General features: G+C 39.2%; 2 protein-coding genes across 4 annotated transcripts in view; one reads left to right on the forward strand and one right to left on the reverse strand.

Annotated features, from left to right (window-relative positions):
• LOC126355417 (LIM domain only protein 3-like) overlaps positions 1-25132 on the reverse strand; it is a 1043148-nt gene that overhangs the window by 242771 nt on the left and 775245 nt on the right. The window lies entirely within an intron of this gene.
• LOC126354197 (ATP-dependent RNA helicase glh-2-like) lies at positions 1532-22319 on the forward strand. Of its 3 annotated transcripts, none has more exons than XM_050003652.1 (2): positions 1532-1599; positions 21790-22319. In XM_050003652.1, exons 1-2 carry the CDS (start codon positions 1585-1587, stop codon positions 22258-22260), a joined length of 486 nt encoding a protein of 161 aa, XP_049859609.1. In that variant the 5' UTR covers positions 1532-1584; the 3' UTR covers positions 22261-22319. The 3 variants fall into 3 exon arrangements, with proteins under 3 accessions (XP_049859609.1, XP_049859610.1, XP_049859607.1); XM_050003653.1 differs by lacking the exon at positions 21790-22319 and adding an exon at positions 4686-5154 and having other exon boundaries at positions 1546-1599; XM_050003650.1 differs by lacking the exon at positions 1532-1599 and adding an exon at positions 16359-16426.

Raw genomic sequence — 25132 nt, forward strand, 5'->3', positions numbered from 1 at the left:
AACATTTTTATTTACTTATTAAAACATGACTATAAATTACATTTTATGTTTTCATGCATTAATGTCCGCCCACTATGCCTTTGACAGTTGATGATTGCAATGTATGTTTTAATGAGAAAAAGACATTTTTATAATGACATTTTAACAATTTCGGATTTTTTTACTCTTTTGTACAGTGAACTCTTGCTTCTTACCAAATTTTACGATTCTACATCAACGGGTAGTACCCAACAGGTATTGAAGAGTGAATTTGTGAGTATCAAAATACGTGACATAAAGGCTCGAATTTTTGATTGTATTGACCTACAAGCTTAAATTTGCCCCAAAGAATCACAGAGATTAATATGTGACATGAATTTGTACTTGATACGTCCGCATGTTCCTCAGAAAAACTAGTCGGACAGACGGACAGATACATAGACGGACAACAAAGCGATCCTATAAAGGTTCCGTTTTTACAGACTGAGGCACTAAAGCCTAAAAAGAAAACAGAAACGCTCAAGTGAATAATTAAAGAGACCAAACGGGGAAGGTCCATATATATAAATCAACCGTGAGCTAACAAAACAAGTTCTGGTGTCATATTCTTATTCTTCGACCTCAATTTGGTTGGAATTGACTATTTAGGAAGAGATAGGGACAACTTTAGTTTTTTGTAGACCAGTGTTATCATAATAACTATACTGAAGAAGTGAAGAGTCATATAGGCCTACCCTGTATGATGAGTAGACATGTGCGTTGTAAACAGGCTTCTGACCGAGCGGCATCCAGTTACATGTTTTCTTGCGGTAAATATTAATATGGCGACGGAGACATTATCAATAATACACCAACCGCAACTATTCAACTGATGGAGAAGTAACAGCGGAGTTTCCTGTTAATTTAACCATTTCAGTCTCAGCTTGAGTAAACACAAATGGTTTGTAGTAGATTAACGATTGTTAATTATTAAAGCAGTTTGCAACAACTTCTTACACTATCTTGCCTAGTTTCAAATTCTTGAAGTTCTATATGGAACTCTGCGAATGAATTATTGAAAACAATATATCTACAAGAGAAATCAAGGCATTGTCTTTGCATTCACAGCCGGAGACCTGAATCTGGATGTCCAGACGGGACTTCGAACTCCGTTCCTCCAGATTAAGAGCGTAATTTCATTCCTGTCGGTAACACCCGAAGGACGTTTATTGTAACTTTCTATTCTATGAAAGTAGCAGTTAAACTCCTACTAAGTGACAGAACGAAGCATTAATGAGAGAGAGATTCTGGGAAAACTACTTTCGAAAATTTCTGTTTTTGTCTGTACGATAATAAACACGCCTTAATTATACACAGGTAATATCAGAATTTTCCATTTAGCTGCGAACCAATCAAACACGCTTTATTTGTGCCAATGGAATACTGTTGTGTTTACTGCGACGTACCGTAAGGCTGGAGGTAATGAATGCTGCATGAACGAAGGTCAACTGTCTCGTACGTCACGCAAAGTGGCGTTACGCTGATCCTAAACGAGCGAGCATTGTATATAAGGCTCGCTTAACGATTCTCCACTAGTGTGAAAGAACGAAACAGCCTCGCAGCAACATGAGGACTCTTCTGGTAAGTGTCCCTGCGGCGAGTTCGCCCTAGAATGTTTGAGCATGTTTTAAGAAAATACCTAAATATCATGACACTGAGTTTATGGTAATTTCGATTAACACATAAAAGGGGAAATACTTATTGTGGAAAGAAACTTCTCATATCCTAAGATCATTCTAGAAGTCACTGCCGTTTTCGGAAAGTCAAACGTATTCTGAATTTACATTTACGTATAACACGCGTAGACATTGTGCATTATTACCAATTTTTAAGACTTTCAGTCCTGTTTCATTGACGTGCAAATCCAGGGAAAGATGACTGCCATCACGCCCCATTAGATGTCTTAACCTTATTCTAATGAAGTTTAAGTTAACAGAACAGCAATAAACCATCACTATTTTTTATAGTGAGCGGTTTGTCTCAGTTTAACAAGAGCACCACGAGAAACCGTAGAATTTACAGTTTAAAGTAGTTGGCCGATTACAATGCCACTACGCAAGATAGTAGGAGTATAAGACAAATTGCCCATAGTAAAAAAGATTGTGCTTGCAGCACCTACAGGGAAGTGTTGTTTGGTTGTAAAACAGGCAACGAGAACGGAATTTGATACATCAGAATTTAGTTCTGAAACGTAAGCGAGATAAAGTGAATATATTTGATGGATTTCTTTTTTTAGGTTTGTTTGCTTTATTATTTTCTAATTATTCACTGGAGGCAAAATACTGTGTCCATCGTTGGAATATTTACGTTTTAAAAATCTTTTACAGATGGGCGAAATAAAACTGGCCTAGAAAATATTTAGGACTGATCCATGTCAATGAACAGGAGAAGTACACGTCGCAAAAACCGCTGGAAACTTGACATCGACGCACGAATCAATTGCTGTCACATGTTTGTACACACCCATTTCACGCATACTCTGTTCTGAGTACTCCGATGTACCGTTACGTTTGAATGAGTGACAGAGGAAACCATGTTTAGTGAAGTATCAATGCAGCACAAAATGATGATCACAATAAAACAACGCGTGTTCATTGTCGACTGTTATTTGATGCACAATTCGAGGACAACGTGTGTGGAACTGTTTGCGTTATAATTTAATGCTGGGAGTGTTGTGACAAAACTTTCATCAAAGTCTGCAATGCAAAAATTGGTGGCAAAATGACGTGGAAGGAGCGTTGTAGCGAATAGAACCGTAATTATTAGAGAAGTGTTCGAACACCAGAAAATACAAAATGATAAAGAATGTAGCAACCAGTCACGGGAACATAATTTATTTATCTTGTTGCAAATGGATTTCGACTTACATCAGTCTTCATCGGTGCTAAAAGAAATACAAGAGACAGGGCATAAACAACAACTGCTTTAACAAACGAAAAAATTGACGATATATCATTGTTACATTAATACATCACTTAAAGTTCGCTGAAATTAACAATCAGAGTCACAATTACCATTTTTCTAACCGATACATGCCATGAGTACCGTCCTTGGCAGATTTCTATCATGAAGTGACACATCAGCAGAACACTGAAAACGCTGTAATGCTATCGCTCAGGCAGAATTGCAACGCGTGCATGACAGTGGTAAATCGAGCACAACACGGCAGTAATATTATCGGCGGCCATTTCCAGCATCTTCTGCGATTTCCACGCCAGTAAATATATTCCGGGTCAATTTTATTTTGCGCACCCTGAATCTCCCGATGTTACATGCAAAGACGATAAAAAGTTGTTAATCTTATCCAGTCTTCACATACATAATGGCCTGAATTAAATTACATAAATGAACACATGAAGTAGCCTAACATTTTCTATTTTGTGAAGGATTGAAGTACTGCCAAATGGGGCAACCACTGACAACTGAATTACTGAAATTTTTTTTTCTTACTGTTTACTGTAGACTTTTTCACATTGGCAACCGGTTTCCTTCAAAAACTGAACATCCTTAGATCCGCTAACATTAAACAAAAATATTGTAAGTAATGTACTATACACATATGACAAAGTGAAAGAGTGTATGTGGAGCCAAAGTAGACGAAGAGCAAACAGTCATTTGTGGATGCCGTGTAAAGCGTCTACGACTACTAACATATACAGAATGAAAAGAGCAGAATTTATAGAGGAGTGGAGGGGTACTTATCATGAACTTAAGTGCGCGATGTTTTTCTTGGCCGAGAATGAAGTAGAGTACGTGTTTATAATGACATGTCATAGAGATAAATCTCCACATAGACGATGAGATAGGCTTTACAGTGCAGCTAAGATGTTTACTTTGGTTGCTGATGAGACCAGAGGAATTAAAACCGCGAGCAGACTGTTTCCACCAGCAAAATTTTCCTTAAAAATTGTAGAGGAGTTCATGAAAAACGTATGTGAAGTTGTTTGGTACTAAAACGATGTCGTTAATGAGTGAAAAAGTGCTACATTAGACTATAACGAAATATTTCATTTATCCAGAGATCAGTGACTTTGATCGGGGATGGGACAGGAACTATCACTCGAAGCGAAATAGTCTTAGTAAACACGGGCTCTAAAATTCATACCTTAAGAGCTAAGAGGACTAATTCCTTTTCGATGCTGTGAAATGAATCTATACTATTGTACACTGTTTAATTTCCATATTTTGAGAGGAGGTAATATGGAACAAAACAAGGAAAAAAGGTCAGTAAGCCTGTGGTCCAAAGTGGGAACCTTAAGAACTATGAGCATTTATTTAGTGGAAGATGCTTTTGCCACAGTGACGAAGATGAACAAGTGTTCATAACTCTTAAGGTATGCTTTCCAACCAATGTTTACCGGATATTTGTTCCTTCTTTTAGTCTGTACTACACATACTCTAAATGTGGAAAGCAAAGAGCTTGCAGAAGAAGATATTTGTTTCACAGTATTTAAGATGAAGAAGAGCTCATAGCTCTTTAGATTTACATGCCATGTTCACTAGACTTATTTTGTTTCGAATTATCATTTATCTTATACGTCCTATGGGCCAAGACTATTGAATAATCAATGTTGAATTTTGCTATGGGACACGACTTTTGGATCACCTTATGTATTCTGGACTTGTTGAGTGTATGCTTTCATGGAGATGTTTCGTCCTCTATGCAGGTCCTGGCAGCGGTATTGGCAGTCGCTTGTGCACTCCCTCGCCGACCAAATGGTCGTCCGGGAAATGCTGGTATCAACTCTGGGGTCCCTGTGAATGGAGGACTTAGTCAGGCCTTGCCGGGGTCTGGTTTCGGACAGGGTTACCCAAGCTTCGGCGCTGGATTCCCGAGCAGTGGCTTCGGTCAGCAGTACCCTAGCAGCAACGGCTTCGGTCAGCGGTATCCTGGTAACAACGGCTTCTTTCAGCCATCCCCCGGCAACAATGGCTTTGGTCAGCAGCTGCCCGGCAACGGAGGCTTTGGCGGTCGGTTCCCAGGAAACGGCTTCCAAGACATTGGCTTCAACAGACCTCTCCGTAACTCCGGTGAACGAGACGACTCTAACAGTAGCGAGTCAAGAGAAAGGGATTGAAATGCCTGTATGACACCTTGAATTTTCCTGCGATGCATTAAAGAGCTACAATCTGCAATCTTTTATGTTCACTGATATGACACTTGGTAAATATCAACATCTTCCAACCGAGTTAAATTCCCTGTCTACAATGGTCAATTTTATATTTCTTCGTAGACACAGATTGTTTTTAAAACTTGCCTTACTGAAACAAAATTCTATTTTTAAGACAACATTATACAAACACTATTATCAACAGATACGTCCGTTTACTTGAAGCGATATTTATGGTATTATAGTATTAACCACCTAGAGAGAGAGAGATAGAGAGAGAGAGGGAGAGAGAGAGAGAGAAAGAGAGAGAGAGAAAGAGAGAGAGAGATGACACAATAGTTGAGGTGCTGAAGTCTAAATGAGCAAGAACAGACTGAGCATCCCTGTCCTTCATACATGGTTGCTCTTCGTTTCAACAAAATGATTCCTACTGCTTCCTGTTCAATGAATCAGAAAGCGATACGATGAAAAATGTTGTCCTATGAATCGAATATATCTCGAGCAGCCTGCTGAAAAGTGACGTTGCTATATAGCACCAATCCAGAAAAAAATGTGTGAAGGGTATGAGGGAGGATAATAGCATATTGAAAGTAATCTTAAAAACAGATAAAAGTACCCTGAGCTACTGTTTTGGAAACTTACAGTAAAGAACAGACCAGAAAATAATCGGCGTATTTGGTGTAAGGAAGAGCCGGGCGGAGTGGCCGAGCGGTTCTAAGCGCTACAGTCTGGAACCGCGAGACCGCTACGGTCGCAGGTTCGAATCCTGCTTCGGGCATGGATGTGTGTGATGTCCTTAGATTAGATTTATTCCATCTTCTAGAATCTTTGTTGGCAAAGATGTAATTTATCAGGCACATTGTTTTCCACACAAGTACTTGGATACGATTAACGTCCGAGTCCTCTAACGTATTGTAAAGCTGTAGTCCAAAGACCTGAAACTTATCAGTTCAGCAGGTAACCACCACTGAACAAGAAATAACCACAGTACCAATGTACAAACGAAGAACAATCTAGAGAATGATCTGTACTTTTACATAAGCTTATTTCACAGCTCACGTAAGCCGTTTCGCTATGTACGCTTTTTTCATTATTATTGTTTAACAGCACGTCTAGCACACGCCGGCACAGAAACGAGTTCAAAATTCCAGAAAGGCGTCACATAATTCTGCAGAGTTTCTCTTTCACGAACAACCAACAAATAACGCAAACTAAAAATGTATTATTTTTCTACTGGCTGTGTTCTGCAAATGTAATTTAGGCGACGACCAGCAATATGTAGACGACCGAAACTTCTGTTAAAATATTTATTACGTGACCGGTGTCTGTCAGTTATCATGAACTGTCGCTTGAGGTACAAATATTTATTTTATTTGGTTAGTCATCTATCCGGTTCAATGGGGCACTGCTACCTGAAGCTACCTGGTCATGGAATTAGTACTGAGAGAAAACAAAGAGCAACAAACAACACAAAGCAACGTAACGGCCACAGCGGTACTGTATGAAGCGGTTAGCAGTGTCGTAAACTTGGTAGCTCGGGCCCGACCTCTACAGATATTTTACGCAACGGTAGTTCAACGCGCCCCCATCCGCTGAGTCTAAAACTCAAACATGTGTGTGAATTCTTATGGGACAACTGCTAAGGTCATCAGTCCCTAAGTTTACACACTACTTAACCTAAATTATCCTAAGGACAAACACGCACACACATGCCCGAGGGAGGACTCGAACCACCTCCGGGACCAGCGGCACAGTCCATGACTGGAGCGCCTGAGACCGAGTCTAAAATTGCCACGTTAGAATGTTAAAATGCCCGCCCACATAACATGACAATTACGTGCTCACATCAGTATGATTTCGACACACCTTGTGGAGAACCGACTATAAAAAGAGATAGGTGTATAGGGTGAAAATTATTTTGCGCGGGACAACAAAATAAAAGTTTTTCTTTGGTGTCACAGTTACCTGTGACGAATTCTTTTAATCCAGTAGAGGTCGTAATCACTCTCAGCACTCGTGCAATTGCACATAACATGGGAACGAGTCAGAAGAACGTAAGAAGCGTCCTCCTTGAGCAGTTGTTATTCCATTTCACCTACCACGTGTACACGACCTGTAACCACTCACAAAACAATTCTTGCGGTGGTACCTGTAATAGTGTCAGACGCATCCTACATTTCATCCCTCTTCAACGTCCGTAATTCGCATGTTTTGAGTGAGGTTAATCCACATGCCACATTTACTCGTGGTCATTAATTGTGATTCTACGTGTATGTGGGGACAGATGTTGTCGGCTGTTTGATTGGGCTTTATCTCCTATGTAGGCCATTAAATGACAGCCGTTATTACAATTTCCTCTCCAGAGCATTGCCAGAGTTGCTGGATGACGTGTCATTCGCTACCAAGACAATGCTTGCATTTGGAGCATGGGAGAGTACCGGCACGTTTCAGTCGTCCTCTCGGTCGATTTTTGAACCGGTAGTTTCTACAAAAGTGGATTACTAGTTGTGGTCCTGTGCAATGGTCTACTTGATTCTCTGTTTTGGCCGCTATGGATTTTTTTGTGTGACGAGAGATGTGCATCCCGTTTACAAAACCGCTGTTGAAACAGAAGAACATCTGGTTCCCGGAGTAGTAGCAGTAACAGGAGGAATTAAGGACATTCCTGCACTGTTTGACCGCGTTAGACAAATCATTACCCACGAGTGTAACCTCTGTTTACAAGCAGTGGAGGCATTTTTGAACTTCTACTCAAAGTAAAGTAATTATGTTGTGCTAAAGTTGCTGTCTCTTGGTAATAAAGAATTAAAACTTTTGGCTTTACCTTCTGTACTCGCAGAAAAACACAGTAGAAAAGTGTGTTCATTGTCCCATGTAACCTCCCAGAGTTTATTAGTTTACTTAATTTTCGTCCAAAGAAAACTCTTTCTACGGGTTTAAAAAATACTCACAGGGAAATATGACATTAGCGAAAAATATTTGTTTACGTCTCGCGTGCAAACTCTCAATTTTTGTAGGTTTAAATAATTTTCACCCTATGTATTCCAGAAAGCAGACATATAAATGAATGAAGTAACTTTAGGATTAAACATCACGTCGACATCGACGTCATTAAAAACGTAATTGTACGAGACAAACTAAGACAACAGTTAGGCGCAGAGCACCATAAAATGCTTAGCGTACGTCTGCCATTTGACCCGTCAACAGAAATCATCAATGTAAAATGAGCTTCATTAATGATATCTTCATTAATAATGCTCCTGCATTTGAAAGTGTGTTAAGACACTCTAGTACACGTTGTGGCGACAGTATTTTTCAGTGCTAGTCGCTAGAAATACATTGGCAACCTGCAATGCGAATGCCAAAGCGCGCACACACAGTTGAGGCGCCAGCGTAAAACAACCAAACTATGTATTTGCATTAATAACAGTGTGAATGTATGTCTGATACGTGCTAAATTACAGACACACAGAAGTATCGATCAAGAAATAAGGAGAACCACGTTCTTTAAAAGGAAAACGACGTTATTTAACAAATTAATATGCATAAACATTACCTTGATAATGTCCAACATCAATGGCCAAGTAACCATATCTACAATAAACTATAAGACCTTGATGATAAGAAAGTATCCTAACTAGTACTAAACAACAGTCACGCTTTAAAGAGATTCAATAGCCAAAAATAACACTATACCACACATAATAAATTAAATGATAAAGACGAACAAAAAGTGGACAACCTAACAAATCTTAAATATAATTAAAAAAGTGGGCTTAAAGTAAATAAGTGACAAAGAGAAATACTGGTAGAGGGAATCTGAAAATACAGATCAGCTCAGACATTATTACTGTAACTGGTTACAAGGAATAGCGTAAAACGGTATTGATAAAGGGAAAATCAATCACCCTAAGAAACGCAAAGAATAAAGGGAAATTTCCGAGAACGTTTGCCTGTCGAAGACGCGGGCCCCAAACAATAGATATCGAACTTAAAATTGTAAATCGATCGCGTGACTGTGGGTGACAAGTGAGGTAAGCCAGTTCATTTCTAGTTACAAGTATTTTAGTCAACATTCCTCTTTTGTCATTGGCAGTGTAAGTAGGCTGTTTAGGTCCTTATATTGGTAACGCCACGTAGCGCTTTGTATGAAGATCACTGCCTGTGCTGTGTGTAGTCTGTGGCTGGTTGGCACTGTTGTAATACTCGCCATTGTAGTGTTGGTCAGTTTGCTGTTAACTGCGCGTAGCGTTGCGCAGTTGGAGGTGAGCCGCCAGCAGTGGTGGATGTGCGGAGAGAGATGGTGGAGCTTTGAAATTTGTAAGAGTGGATGTGTGTCAGTTTAAGCACAGTCATGTATAATTTTTCTAAGGGGACGTTTCAACAGGTTCAATTGCAGGTTTGTCACTCTAAACCCTGGTCATAACTCCCGTCACCAAAGACACGTGGTCGATTTAGAATCGTACGTTCGATATCTACCGTTTGGGGCCAGCGTCTTCGATAGGCAAACAATACCTCATGCTCCGTGCGTCATCACGAAGAATGGACTTGAAACAAAGTATGTGTATCCAGCTCCAGAAAGACACATTAATTTCTCACAGAAAGGATCCAACCAGCTGTCACCCAACTCCTGACTAAGGTAAACTGAAATGCCTGCACCTATCATGATTCTGAAGTTTCTATATTCTCACATGTCGAGTTATCGGAGTTTTGATGTTTTTTATCTTATCTTTTTGGTTATTTGCGTCTCTGGTGAGTGGTTTGTTATACTTGGCAGATGTTTGTCTGAGAGTAATGGAGTGTGGATCGACATATTGCTTGGTGCTAGCTACAGGTGGTAACTTCTCGCAGAGCAGCACACTGACACACAGAACGTCCACAGAATGAGACATTGAATTTAGAAAGAAAGAAAATACTGAAGGTATTTACGGAAATACTGGAAGGTTGACGTAGGTATTGCTCATTATGTAATATAACACGGAAATGCGTACAGACAAAATGGCATTATAGTAGTAACAATCATTCGGAAATCCACTCACACAAACTGTAATACTTCTCATGTAATAAACCACATCTGAGTTAATCTTAGAATTCATGTTGTTCTATAGTAGATAACGGCCTGGTTAAAGTGTACTTACGTTGCCGGTAGCGTTTACGTGACGTGCAGCTTGAATCACGGAATATCAAGAGGACCAATTACGGATCAAAGATAGCCAATGAGAGAGACGTTCTTCATTTCTTTCACTTCGTTAAATAAAGGTAGCTGGTATTTTCGTAGATATTGTCAGGCACGCAGCTAAGAGTATGTCCTAAATGTTAATGGATGAATGTGGAAAAAATAAGAAAAAAGTCATTGAGAAACTGTAATGAGACGATGTATTAACCCAAACTGCGAAACTTGATCTGGGCAGATTGAGAAGTATCTCCAAAGATAACGTTTCGGCACATTTTGTGAAAGTGCAAGGGAGGCGAACTAGTGAGTGAAAAAAAATTGTGAAAAATTGTGTGGTAACAATGCAGTGAACAGCAATTGATCGAGACGCCAACCAGAGACACGAAACAGGACGGCAAATTTTGCGGATGACACGCTGTAAAAAAAAAAAAAAAAAAAAAAAAAAAAAAAAAAAAAAAAAAAAAAACGAGAAAGAGCACAAAAAACTGGTGTATAATAATGCAGTTCATCTAGCGATGTAATTTGAAAAAATAAAAAAATTGGCCCGCAGAAGATGACACATAGGTGTCGAAACAAGTGTGAGTAAATATAAAAAAATGAACTAACTGTGTTTGGATTAGGCGGACTTTCAAAACAAACCCAATAATTATATTTCAAAGACGGAAACACAACAAGAGCTTCAAATATAAGTAAAATGAGTATGTGGTTGAATAGTAGACCAACACGCTGTTAAACAGTTAGTCATAATGTTTTGGTTCATCGGTATATATATTGTGTGGTTACTACTGAAATTTCCGATAGCAATTGTAGCAGTTATCATATCAAAGCAGCTCACACTGCACATCGGGCAAAAGACTGTAATTTCTGTTATGGTGGACATCAGTATATAAAACATGTTATGCTGCTATCATATGACTCATGGTGCAAAATCTTCAAGAATTGAGCTCATTTGTAGGACAGGGATGATAGAAAAGACAGTTCACTTACGAAATAAACAAAACTGTGTGATCTGAAGATAGGTCGCTGTGACAATTGAAATTATTACCTCAGACGTTTCGTTGCTTTAATGAAAAATATTTCTTTGTAACGAGCTAGATGTAATCGGTAAAATTTTGGCAGTGTTTTCATTCGTTATGAAAAAATGGTGTCTGAAAGTTTTGTGAAACTCGAATTGACTACCATCTCCAACTCAGATGTCGACAAAGCACACGGTACTGCAGTAGGGATTGGAAAAACGTCTTCGTCGTAATCATGAAAAGTATTTCAAATTGATGTGACTTGTAGTTTCAAACTCATTATGCTAAACAGAAAAAAATTCAAATTTAGTTAGGTTCACGATGAACTTGAAAAATGTGTGTCATTAAATTTAGAAATAAATAACAAAATAATACATACCAGTTTGCTAAACCTCTCACTGCTCTCCCAGTTTCGCGTCTCAATTCCCCTTCTCTTTACTTTCCTACCTCCAACGCTTCCTGGCTATTCCTCTACTTTCTTCTCCCTCCTTTCTCTTTCTTACAATTTCACACATACACACACATACATACACACACACACACACACAAAAGCGCGCGCAAACACGCACACACGTGCACGCAACGTGATCTATGTCGTCTTTCATCGTATGACAAACATCTCTAGGCATTAAAGTCGGCAAACTATTCGACTCCAGAGATGCAACTTGTGTCACTTTTTCCGTACTTATTGTCGCTATAGGCACTATTTAATCTATTAGATGGGACGACACAGACGTCAAGTCAACACGACTTTTCACATGAAACAGAATGGATGAATGATATTGTTCCACCTCTTACAACTCATGAAGAAACGCACGCGAACACGAACGAGCAAATAACATTTGCTTTTCATGTGACGTTAAGTAGCTACACGCGTAAACAGAAGTATTTTGTATCAAGATAAGAACACCGAGAATATGAAAGCAAGCACGTAACTGGCCGTCTAATGCAATAACAACATATGTTAAAAAATCTATAGAAAGTGAAATACTGTGGAATACTGGACTAGGAAATCAAAAAATCTATGTATTACAACAGTGAATTGCAATAACTTTGTTTTGCAAATATGTTTTTGAGAGAGACATTTAGTAGTTTTAAGTGAATTAATTGAAAAAAAAAATACTAACGATAACGATTAAAAGACATGAGCAGCTCTGCTAGCTCGTATAGTAGTACGATTGGTTGGTTGTGGGGAAGGGAACAAACAGGGAGGTCATCGGTGCCATAGGATTAAGGAAGCATGGGGAAGGAAGTCTACCGTGCCTTTTCAAAGGAACCATTCCGGCGTTTACCTGAAGCGATTTAGGTAAATCACGGAAAACTTAAATCAAGGTGGCCGGCCGCAAGTTTGAACCGTCGTCCTCCCGAATGCAAGTCCAGTGTGCTAACCACCGCGCCACCTCGCTCGGTGTATAGCAGTACAAAAGTAGTCTTCGCCCTGAAGGCTACAACAAAAGCATAACTACAAAAGAGTAAAATAAAATAAATGCATCTTCATTTACGGAACGTATGATGAACGTTTTCTGACATACAGCGGTCCCTGAGAAAGCGGAAAACTATGACTTTTCTAGTGTAGCATCTTACTACCTGAAATAACTCAAGAGCGAGTCACATTTTTAAAATGAAAATAGAAATGCTGTGCCGAAGTGATATTGTATAACGGAAAATTTATTAAATGATTACATGTACTGACAGCTCCTTTAAATAGCCCTGAGTGTCAATCATTTGTCTGTAAAAGTTAGAAACGAGAGATAACCTCTACAGGGATCTTTGCGCAGCTCCATAGTGTATAAAACATAAACACGGCAAGTAAACCGATAAAGTTCAATATAAAGATGTCATCGTGAGTCCTTACAGCAAGATCCAGATTATACACCAGAATCGATCTCCAGCAATAGGAGACATAAAACTTCTCAAGAGAAACTTAATGATTTAATTCGTAATCTGGAGTTATCAAAAAGGAAGGTCGAGCGCCTTGGCTCCAGGATTCAGCAGCGTACTCTTCTGGCAAAATATCGGCACGTATACATCGAGAAACAGACAACGTCATCTTTGAAATGGAAAACAATCTAGTAGCTTATAGTGATGTGAATGATCTGATGGCATCTTTAAGAATGAAGGAGTGGAGACTTTTCATTGACTTGTCTAAGTTAAGCTTTCAAACTGTTTCGCTTCACAACAGAAACCCACAGCCGTCTGTTACACCTAAAACACGGTGTAAAATTACGTCTTAAAAATTAAATTATGAAGTCCATCAATGGCAGAAATGTGCCTATCTGAAGTCTATTGCTAACGTACTTGAAATGCAGTTAGGGTAAACCAAGTGTTGATGCTTCTTCAGTGGAACAGTCGTCACAGGAAATCAAACTACACACGAAAAATACGGCCTGAAAGGAAAGTAATGGATCCTTCAATAAAGAGAATTCATTACACTCTCTTAGTTCTTCGTGATAAAGTCTTATTGCCACCTTGACTTATGCACAGTTTAGTGAAATTGATGAATTGGGAAGGAAAAGCTTCAGTATCTAGAAGCAAAAGTAACCACATCCCAGGGATGCTAAGAACAAACAGGGAATCTTCGTGGGACCACAGATTTGAGAACTGTTTAAGAATGAAATTTCGTACGGTCATTGAAGGGAAAGGTAAATCAGTTTGGGAAAACTTCAGAAATGTTGTTCACAATTTCCTTGGGAACCAAAGAGCTGAAAATTATAGTCTAGCTGTAAATGAACGTCGGAGGACATACCAAGAGGTAGGCTCTAATATGTTGCTCAAGAGCCACTTTTTGGACTCACATCTGGACTTCTTTTCAAGCAATTGTGGCGCTATGAGTGATGAGCATGGAGAGCGATTCGCTCACGACATTTCAGCTATGGGAAGAACATATTAGGGCAAGTGGATGTCGTCTATTCTTACAGACTGTTGTTGGTATCCCAAAAGAGTGGCCCGAAAAGTAGATTACAAATGAAAATAAAAAAGGCTAAGGATTCCGTGCAAACTTAATTATAAATATATTATAGTGCATCCGTCCTGGGAATCCAGAATCTCATCGATTTTTACCTGTTTTCGATATTGATTCTGGCAATATATCGGTCCCGGAAATTCCAAGACCGTATCAAAATCTCTACAGTGGTTTCGTAGACTAGCCTGGACAAACATAAAGAATGTTTTCATGCAGTAATGTCCGCATATTATGCTTTTGTCAGATTGTGATTGCAATGTATGTTTTAATGAGAAAAAGATATTTTTATGTTATATAATGACATTTTAACAATTTCTGATATTTTTACTCTTTTGTAGAGTGAACTCTTGCTTCTTACCAAATTTCACGATTCTACGTCAACGGGTAGTACCCAACAGGTATTGAAGAGTGAATTTGTATCAAAATACGTGACATAAAGGCTCGAATTTTTGATTGAATTGTCCTAAAAGCTTAAATATTTTACACCGCCAAGTGAGAATAGATCCTAGTAAGTAACATATGTTTTAATTTGATGCGCCAACCTCTTCACGAGAAAAAGGGGTCTTGATAACCGGGCAGACAAACAGACAGACGGACAAAAAATGACTAAAACATTTGTTCTTGTTACATAATTAATAATTAACAATAATCGCATTTCTTTTTACTTTTTCGGTGAAACCTTCCGTCTTGCCATTTTTAATGGCTCTAGATCAACGGGAAGTACCCTACGGGTTTTGACGAATGAGATTCGAGTATCAATATACGTGACATAAATGGCCGTATTTTTTGATGCATTGCCTTAGAAGCTTAAAATTTTCACACTGCCAAGAACTCACAGAGATTAATACGTGACATGAATTTGTACTTGATACGTTTGCACGTTCCTCAGAAAAAGGGTTCTATCTAGTCGGGCAGACAGACAGATACATAGACGGGCAACAAAGCGATCCTATAAAGGTTCCGTTTTTACAGACTGAGGCACTAAAGCCTAAAAAGAAAACAGAAACGCTCAAGTGAATAATTAAAGAGACCAATTTATATATATATATATATATATATATATATATATATATATATATATATATATATATATATCAACCGGGAGCTAACAAAACAAGTTCTGGTGTCGTATTCTTATTCTTCGACCTGAATTTGGTTGGAATTGACTATTTCGGAAGAGATAGGGCCAACTTTATTTTTTTGTAGACCAGTGTTATCATAATAACTATACTGAAGAAGTGAAGAGTCATATAGGACTACCCTGTATGATGAGTAGACATATGCGTTGTAAACAGGCTTCTGACCGAGCGGCATCCAGTTACATGTTTTCTTGCGGTAAAGATTAATATGGCAACGGAGACATTAGCAATAATACACCAATCAAAACTATTTAACTGATGGAGAAGCAACAGCGGAGTTTCCTGTTAATTTAACCATTTCAATCTTAGCTTGAGTAAACACAAATGGTTTGTAGTAGTTTAACGATTGTTAATTATTAAAGCAGTTTGCAACAACTTCTTACACTATCTTGCCTAGTTACAAATTCCTGAAGTTCTATATTGAACTCTGTGAATGAATGATTGAAAACAGTATATCTACAAGAGAAATCAAGGCATTGACTTTGCATTCAACGACGGAGACCTGAATCTGGATGTCCTGACGGGACTTCGAACTCCGTTCCTCCAGTTTAAGAGCGTCATTTCATTCCTGTCGGTAACACCCGAAGGACGTTTACTGTAACTTCCTATTCTATGAAAGTAGCAGTTAATCTCCTACTAAGTGACAGAACGAAGCATTAATGAGAGAGAGATTCTGGGAAAACTACTTTCGAAAATTTCTGTTTTTGTCTGTACGATAATAAACACGCCTTAATTATACACAGGTAATATCAGAATTTACCATTTAGCTGCGAACCAGTCAAACACGCTTTATTTGTGCCAATGGAATACTGTTGTGTTTACTGCGACGTACCGTAAGGCTGGAGGTAATGAATGCTGCGTGAACGAAGGTCAACTGTCTCGTACGTCACGCAAAGTGGCGTTACGCTGATCCTAAACGAGCGAGCATTGTATATAAGGCTCGCTTAACGATTCTCCACTAGTGTGAAAGAACGAAACAGCCTCGCAGCAACATGAGGACTCTTCTGGTAAGTGTCCCTGCGGCGAGTTCGCCCTAAAATGTTTGAGCACGTTTTAAGAAAATACCTAAATGTCATGAGACAGAGTTTAAGGTAAATTCGATTAACACATAAAAGGGGAAATAATTATTGTGGAAAGAAACTTCTCATATCCTAGGATCATTCTAGAAGTCACTGCCGTTTTCGGAAAGTCAAACGTATTCAGAATTTACATTTATGTATAAAACGCGTAGATATTGTGCATTATTACCAATTTTTAAGACTTTCAGTCCTGTTTCATCTACGTGCAAATCCAGGGAAAGATGACTGCCATCACGCCCCATTAGATGTCTTAACCTTATTCTAATGAAGTTTAAGTTAACAGAACAGCAATAAACCATCACTATTTTTTTTATAGTGAGCGGTTTGTCTCAGTTTAACAAGAGCACCACGAGAAACCGTGGAATTTACAATTTAAAGTAGTTGGCCGATTACAATGCCACTACGCAAGATAGCCCATAGTAAAAAAGATTGTGCCTACAGCACCTACAGGGAAATGTTGTTTGGTTGTAAAACAGGCAACAAGAACGGAATTTGATACATCCGAATGTAGTTCTAAAACGTAAGCGAGATAAAGTGAATATATTTGATGGATTTCTTTTTTTTAGGTTTGTTTGCTTTATTATTTTCTAATTATTCACTGGAGGCAATAATACTGTGTCCATCGTCGGAATATTTACGTTTTAAAAATCTTTTACAGATGGACGAAATAAAACTGGTCTAGAAAATATTTAGGACTGATCCATGTCAATGAACAGGAGAGGTACACGTTGCAAAAACCGCTGGAAACTGACATCGACGCACGAGTCAATTGCTGTCACATGTTTGTACACACCCATTTCACGCATACTCTGTTCTGAGTACTCCGATGTACCGTTACGTTTGAATGAGTGAGAGGAGAAACCGTGTTTAGTGACAGTATCAATGCAGAACAAAATGTTGATTACAATGAAACAACGAGTGTTCATTGTCGAGTGTTAACTGATGCACAATTCGAGGACAACGTGTGTGGAACTGTTTGCGTTATAATTTAAGGCTGGGAGTGTTGTAACAAAACTTTCATCAAAGTCTGCAATGCAAAACTTGGTGGCAAAATGACGTGGAAGGAGCGTTGTAGCGAATAGAACCGTAATTATTAGAGAAGTGTTCGACCACCAGAAAATATAAAATGATAAAGAATGTAGCAACCAGTCACGGGAACATAATTTATTTATCTTGTTGCAAATCGATTTCGACTTATATCAGTCTTCATCGGTGCTAAAAGAAATACAAGAGACAGGGCATAAACAACAACTGCTTTAACAAACGAAAATTTTGGCAATAAATCATAGTTACATCAAACTAAAATTCAAAGTTATAACATGCCATTTTTCTAAGCGATACATGCCTTAAGTAGAAGTGCTGTCCTTGGTAGATTTCTATCATGAAGCGACACATCAGCAGAACACTGAAAACGCTGTAACGCTATAGCTCAGGCAGAACTGCTACGCGTGCATGACAGTGGTAAATCCAGCACAGCACTGCAGTAATATTAACGGCGGCCATTTCCAGCATCTTCTGTGATTTCCATTAATAAGGGAGGATACACACAAGCAAATTTTTACCGGGCCAGTTTTGTTTTTCGCACCGTCAATCTCCCGGTGATACATGTAAATAGGATAAAAATGTGTTAATCTTATCCAGGGGCAGATGTGGACTCTGACCACAATCTGTTGGTTATGACCTGTAGATTAAAACTGAAGAAACTGCAAAAAGGTGAGAATTTAAGGAGATGGGACCTGGATAAACTGAAAGAACCAGAGGTTGTACAGATTTTCAGGGAGAGCATAAAGGAAGAATTGACAGGAATGGGGGAGAGAAATACAGTAGAGGAAGAATGGGAAGTTTTGAGGGATGAAGTAGTGAAGGCAGGAAAGGATCAAGTAGGTAAAAAGAAAAGGGCTAGTAGAAATCCTTGGGTAACAGAAGAAATATTGAATTTAATTGATGAAAGGAGGAAATATAAAAATGTAGTAAATGAAGCAGGCAAAAAGGAATACAAACGTCTCAAAAATGAGATCGACAAGAAGTGCAAATTGGCTAAGCAGGGATGGCTAGAGGACAAATGTTAGGATGTAGAGTCTTATCTCACTAGGGATAAGATAGATACTGCCTACAGGAAAATTAAAGAGACCTTTGGAGAGAAGAGAACCTCTTGTATGAACATCAAGAGCTCAGATGGAAACCAAGTTCTAAGCAAAGAAGGGAAAGCAGAAAGGTGGAAGGAGTATATAGAGAGTCTATACAAGGGCGATGTACTTGAGGACAATATTATGGAAATGGAAGAGGATGTAGATGAAGACGAAATGGGAGATACGATACTGCGTGAAGTGTTTGACAGAGCATTGAAAGACCTGAGCCGAAACAAGGCCCCCAGAGTAGACAACATTCCATTGGAACTACTGATGGCCTTGGGAGAGCCAGTCCTGACAAAACTCTACCATCTGGTGAGCAATATGTATGAAACGGGCGAAATATCCTCAGACTTCAAGAAGAATATAATAATTCCAATCCCAAAGAAAGCAGGTGTTGACAGATGTGAAAATTAACGAACAATCAGTTTAATAAGCGACAGCTGCAAAATACTAAAACGAATTCTTTACAGACGAATGGAAAAACTAGTAGAAGCCGACCTCAGGGAAGATCAGTTAGGATTCCGTAGAACACGTAAGGCAATACTGACCTTTCGAATTATCTTAGAAGAAAGTTTAAGGAAAGGCTAACCTATGTTTCAAGGATTTGTAGAGTTAGAGAAAGCTTTTGACAATGTTGACTGGAACACTCTCTTTCAACTTCTGAAGGTGGCAGGGGTAAAATACAGGGAGCGGAAGGCTATTTACAATTTGTACAGAAACCAGATGGCAGTTATAAGAGTCGAGGGACATGAAAGAGAAGCAGTGGTTGGAAAGGGAGTAAGACAGGGTTGTAGCCTTTCCCCGATGTTTTCAATCAGTGTATTGAGCAAGCAGTGAAGGAAACAAAAGAAAAATTCGGAGTAGGTATTAAATCCATGGAGAAGAAATAAAAACTTTGAGGTTCGCCGATGACATTGTAATTCCGTCAGAGACAGCAAAGGACTTAGGAGAGCAGTTGAAAGGAATGGACAGTGTCTTGAAAGGAGGATATAAGATGAACATCAACAAAAGCAAAACGAGGATAATGGAATGTAGTCGAATGAAATCGGATGATGCTGAGAGTATGAGATTAGGAAACGAGACACTTATAGTAGTAAAGGAGTTTTGCTATTTAGGGACCAAAATAACTGATGATGGTCGAAGTAGAGAGGATATAAAATGTAGACTGGCAATGGCAAGGAAAGAGTTTCTGAAGAAGAGAAATTTGTTAACATCGAGTTTAGATGTAAGTGCCAGGAAGTCACATTTGGACAAGAAGAGAATAGAAGCTTTCGAAATGTGGTGCTACAGAAGAATGCTGAAGATTCGGTGGGTAGATCACATAACTAATGAGGAAGTATTGAATAGGATTGGGGAGAAGAGAAGTTTGTGGCACAACTTGAGCAGAAGAAGGGATCGGTTGGTAGGACATGTTCTGAGGCATCATGGGATCACCAATTTAGTATTGGAGGGTAGCGTGGAGGGTAAAAATCGTAGAGGTAGACCAAGAGATGAATACACTAAGCAGATTCAGAAGGATGTAGGTTGCAGTAGGTACTGGGAGATGAAGAAGCTTGCACAGGATAGAGTAGCATGGAGAGCTGCATCAAACCAGTCTCAGGACTGAAGACCACAACAACAACAACATCCAGTCTTCACAGACATAATGACCTGAAAGAAATCATATAGAGGGATTGAAATACTGCCAAATGGGACAACCACTGACAGGTGAATTACTGAAATATTTTTTTTTCTTTCTGTCTATTGTAGACTTCTTCACATTGGCAACCGGTTTCCTTCAAGTACTGAACATCCTTAGATCCACTAACATTAAACAAAAATATTGTAAGTAATGTACTGTACACATATGACAAAGTTAAAAAGTGTAAATGGGGCCAAAGTAGTCGAAGAGCAAGCAGTCATTTGTGGATGCAGTGTATAGCGTCTACGACTACTAACGTATACAGAACCAGGGCAGAATTTATAGAGGAGTGGAGAGGTACTTACCACGAACTAATGTGCGCGACGTTTTTCTTGGCTGAGAATGAATAGAGTACTTAGTTTATAAAGACATTTCATAGAGATAAATCTCCACATAGACGATGAGATCGGTTCTACAGCGCCGCTAAGGCGTTTACTACGGTTGCTGATGAGACCAGAGGAATTAAAACCGCGAGCAGTCTGTTTCCAAAACAAATACGTTATCAGCTACGGACCCGCCAGCAAAATTTTCCTTCAAAAATTGTAGAGGAGATTACGAAAAACGTATGTGAAGTTGTTTAGTACTAAAACGATATCACTAACGAGTGAAAAAAGAGCTACATTAGACTATAACGAAATATTTCATTTATTCACAGATCAGTGTCTTTGAACAGCTACTACAAGCAGCATTGCTCTCCTCGAAGAGCTATTCAACAATTGAGATGTGTTTATTTATTATTCTTTCACTTCGCTCTGCTACCTTTTGTTTCATTTCTCTCCTTCAGTACAAAGCCTACATTGGTGATACAATAGTCGTGTCCCATAGGACGAAGTCGTGTTCAGAGATGGGACAGGAACTATCACTCGAAGCGAAATAGTCTCAGTAAACACGAGCTCTAACATTCATTCCTTAGGAGCTACGAGGGTTGACCCATTTTCGATGTTGAGAAATGAATCTAAAGTATTGAAGACTCTTTAATTTCCATAAACTGGGAGGAGGTAATATGGAGGAAAACAAGGAAAAAAATGTCAGTAAGCATTGCTTCCAAAGCGAGAACCTTAAGAGCTATGAGCATTTATTTAGTGGAAGATGAGTTTTTCACAGTAACGAAGATGAACAAGTGTTCATAACTCTTGAGGTATGCATTCGAACCAATGTTTACCGGATAGTTTTTCCTTATTTTAGTCTGTAATACACATACTAAAAATATGGAAAATATTGCAGAAGAATATATTTGTTTCACAGTATCGATGATGAAGAAGAGTTCATAGCTCTTTAGGTATAAATGCCATGTTCACTATACTTCTTTTGCTTCGAATTACCATTCCTCTTATATACCTGAATACGACTTAGTCCTATGGGCCAAGGCTATCAAATCACCAATGTAGACTTTTGCTATGGGACACGAATTTTGGATCATCTTGTGTATTCTGGACTTGAGTGTATGCTTTCATGGAGATGTTTCGTCCTCTATGCAGGTCCTGGCCGCGGCATTGGCAGTCGCTTGTGCACTCCCTCGCCGACCAAATGGTCGTCCGGGAAATGCTGGTATCAACTCCGGTGTCCCTGGAAATGGTGGCTTCGTCTCTGGATTTCCTGTGAATGGAGGACTTAGTCAGACCTTGCCGGGGTCTGGTTTCGGACAGGGTTACCCAAGCTTCGGCGCTGGATTCCCGGGCAATGGCTTCGGTCAGCAGTACCCTAGCAGCAATGGCTTCGGTCAGCGGTACCCTAGCAGCAATGGCTTTGGTCAGCAGTATCCTGGTAACAACGGCTTCGTTCAGCCATTCCCGGGTAACAACGGGTTCAGTCAGCAGCTTCCTGGCAACGGCGGCTTTGGCGGTCGGTTCCCAGGAAACGGCTTCCAAGACATTGGCTTCAACAGACCTCTCCGTAACTCCGGTGAACGAGACGACTCTAACAGTAGCGAGTCAAGAGAAAGGGATTGAAATGCCTGTATGACACCTTGAATTTTCCTGCGATGCATTAAAGAGCTACAATCTGCAATCTTTTATGTTCACTGATACAATACTTGGTAAATATGAACACCTTCCAACAAAGTTATATTCCCTAGCCACAATGGTCAACTTTATTTTTCTTCGTACACGCAGAATGTTTTTAAAACTTTTCTTACTGAAACAAAATCCTATTTTTAAGACAACATTATACAAACACTACACTATTGTCAACTGATGTCCTTCACATATTGTTGCTCGTGGTTTCAACAAAATTGCTCAATAATATAATGATTCGTACTGCTTCCTGTTTAATGAACCAGAAAGTGATACAAGGAAGATAGCTGTCTTATGAATCCAATATTCGAGTATCTCGAGCAACCTGCTGAAAAGTGACGAACGTTGGTATACTGTATAGCACTAAACCAGACAAAAATGTGTGAAGGACATGAGGGAGGGTACTTGGATATTGAAAGTAATTTTAAAAACAGATAAAGGTACCCTGAGTTAGTGTTTTTGAAACTTGCAGTAAAGGACAGATCAGGAAATAATCGGAATATTTGATGTATGGAAGAGTGATGAAATTTGTTTTACATGCGATGACAAGTGCTTTTCAACTGGAACACAGATTGATGAAGTTAGTCCGCAGTTGCTCACTTCCATCATTACCCGCAAATCAGGTTGACTACTTTTTTCTTTGTGAAAATTTATTCCACCATCTAGAATCTTTGTTAGCACAGATCTAATTTATCAGGCACATTGTTTTTCACATAAGTACTTGGATACAACGATTAACGTCTGAGTCCTCTCACGTATTGTATTGCTACAGTCCAAAGACCTGAAACTTAGCAGTTAAGCAAGTAACCACCATTAAAGCAGAAATATTCACAGTACCCTTGTACAAACTAAGAACAGTCTAGACTCTAGAGAATGATCTCTACTTTCTGATAAGCTTATTTCACACCTCACGTAAGCCGTTTCACTACGTACCTTTTTTGTTATTATTGTTTAACAGCACGTCTAACAATCACCGGCACAGAAACGGGTTCAAAATTCCAGATGGGCACTACCTAACTCTGCTGAGTTTCTCTTTTACGAACAACCAACAAACAAAGCAAATCCATAACGTAATATTTTTCTACTGGCCTGTATTCTAGAAATGAAATTTAGGCGATGACCAGTAATATGTTGTTTTCCCGTCTAGTACTCACTGAATAAATGTGAAGTTTCTTCCGCATGTGTCAATATGGTCAACGACAAGTCCCATGCTGTTGATCTTGAAATCCTCAGTTGCTAGTAATATGACACTCTAGTTGAGTTAGAATTTCGAGACACCTGAACAACGACCTTCACGAAGTGACGAGGCGCGTCTGTCTGATCGCCATTTTCTGGGCTAAGAATGAGAAACAGAGTTGCCAGTTATGTAACATCAAACGAGATAATAGAATGGAAGGAAGAAAAGATATGAAGCATTCACATTACCGTATTTGGCGGTCGCAGTCGACCCCTGCCTAGAGCACGATTAGTCCTCTCGCTCATTTCAAAACAGGAAAGAAAATAAAGAGCAACAAACAACAAAAAGCAACGTAACGGCCACAGCGATACTATTATGCAGCGGTTAGCAGTGTCGGAAACGTGGTAGCTTCGGCCCGACCTCTACAGATATTTTACGCAACGGTAGTTCATTGCGCCCTCCTTCCCTCAGTCTAAAACTGTCACGCTAGAGTTTTAAAATGCCCCCCCCCCACATAAAATGACAATTATGTGCTCACAGCAGGATGATTTCGACACACCTTATGGAGATCCAACTACGAAATGAGATATGTGTATAGGGTGAAAATTATTTGCACGGGACAGCAAAATAAACGTTTTTCTTTGATGTCACTATTATCTGCGACAATTTTTTTAATCCAGTGCTCTTAGCACTCGTGCAATTTAACAAAACATGGCAACGAGTCAGAAGAATGTAAGAAGCGTCCTTCTTGAGCAATTGCTATTCCATTTCACTTCCCACATGTGCATGACCTGGAACCATATGACCATCCACTCACAAAACAATTTTCGCGGTGGTACCTGTAATAGTGTCAGATGCATCCTACATTTCATCCCTCTTCAACATCCATAATTCGCATGTTCTGAGTGAGGTTAATCCACATGCCACATTTACTCGTTGTCATTAACTGTGGTTCTACGTGTATGTGGCGGCAGATATTGTTGGTGACTGTTTGATTGGGCCTTATCTCCTACCTAGGCCATTAAATGACAGTCATTACTACAATTTCCTCGCCAGAGCATTGCCAGAGTTGCTGGATGACGTGTCACTCGCTACAAGACAACGCTTACGTTTCCAGCATGACTGAGTACCGGCACATTTCAGCCGTCCTCTCCGTCGATTCTTGAACCGACAGTTACCGGAAAAGTGGATTAGCAGTTGTGATCCTGTACCATAGTCTACTTGATTACCTCATTTGACCGCTATGGATTTTCTTGTGTGACGAGAGATGTGCACCCTGTTTACAAAACCGCTGTTGAATCATAAGACCATCTGGTTGCCGGAGTAGTAGCAGTAAAAGGAGGAAATAAGGACATTCCTGCAGTCTTTGGCCGTATCAGACAAAACATTACCCACCGCTGTAACTTCTGTTTACAAGAAATGGTGGAATTTTTGAACTTCTAGTAAAGTGAAGTAATTATGTGTGTTAATGTTGTTGTATCTTGGTAATAAAGAATTAAAAATTTGGTTTTACCTTTTGTCCTCACAGAAAAACACAATAAAAAAGTGTGTTCGTTGTCCCATGCAACATCCCAAAGTTTAAAAAAACCTCACAGGAAAATACATTAGCGAAAAATATTTGTTTCGGTCTCC

The sequence above is a fragment of the Schistocerca gregaria genome, chromosome 3 (genome assembly GCF_023897955.1).
Source record: "Schistocerca gregaria isolate iqSchGreg1 chromosome 3, iqSchGreg1.2, whole genome shotgun sequence".
NCBI classification, from domain to species: domain Eukaryota; kingdom Metazoa; phylum Arthropoda; class Insecta; order Orthoptera; family Acrididae; genus Schistocerca; species Schistocerca gregaria.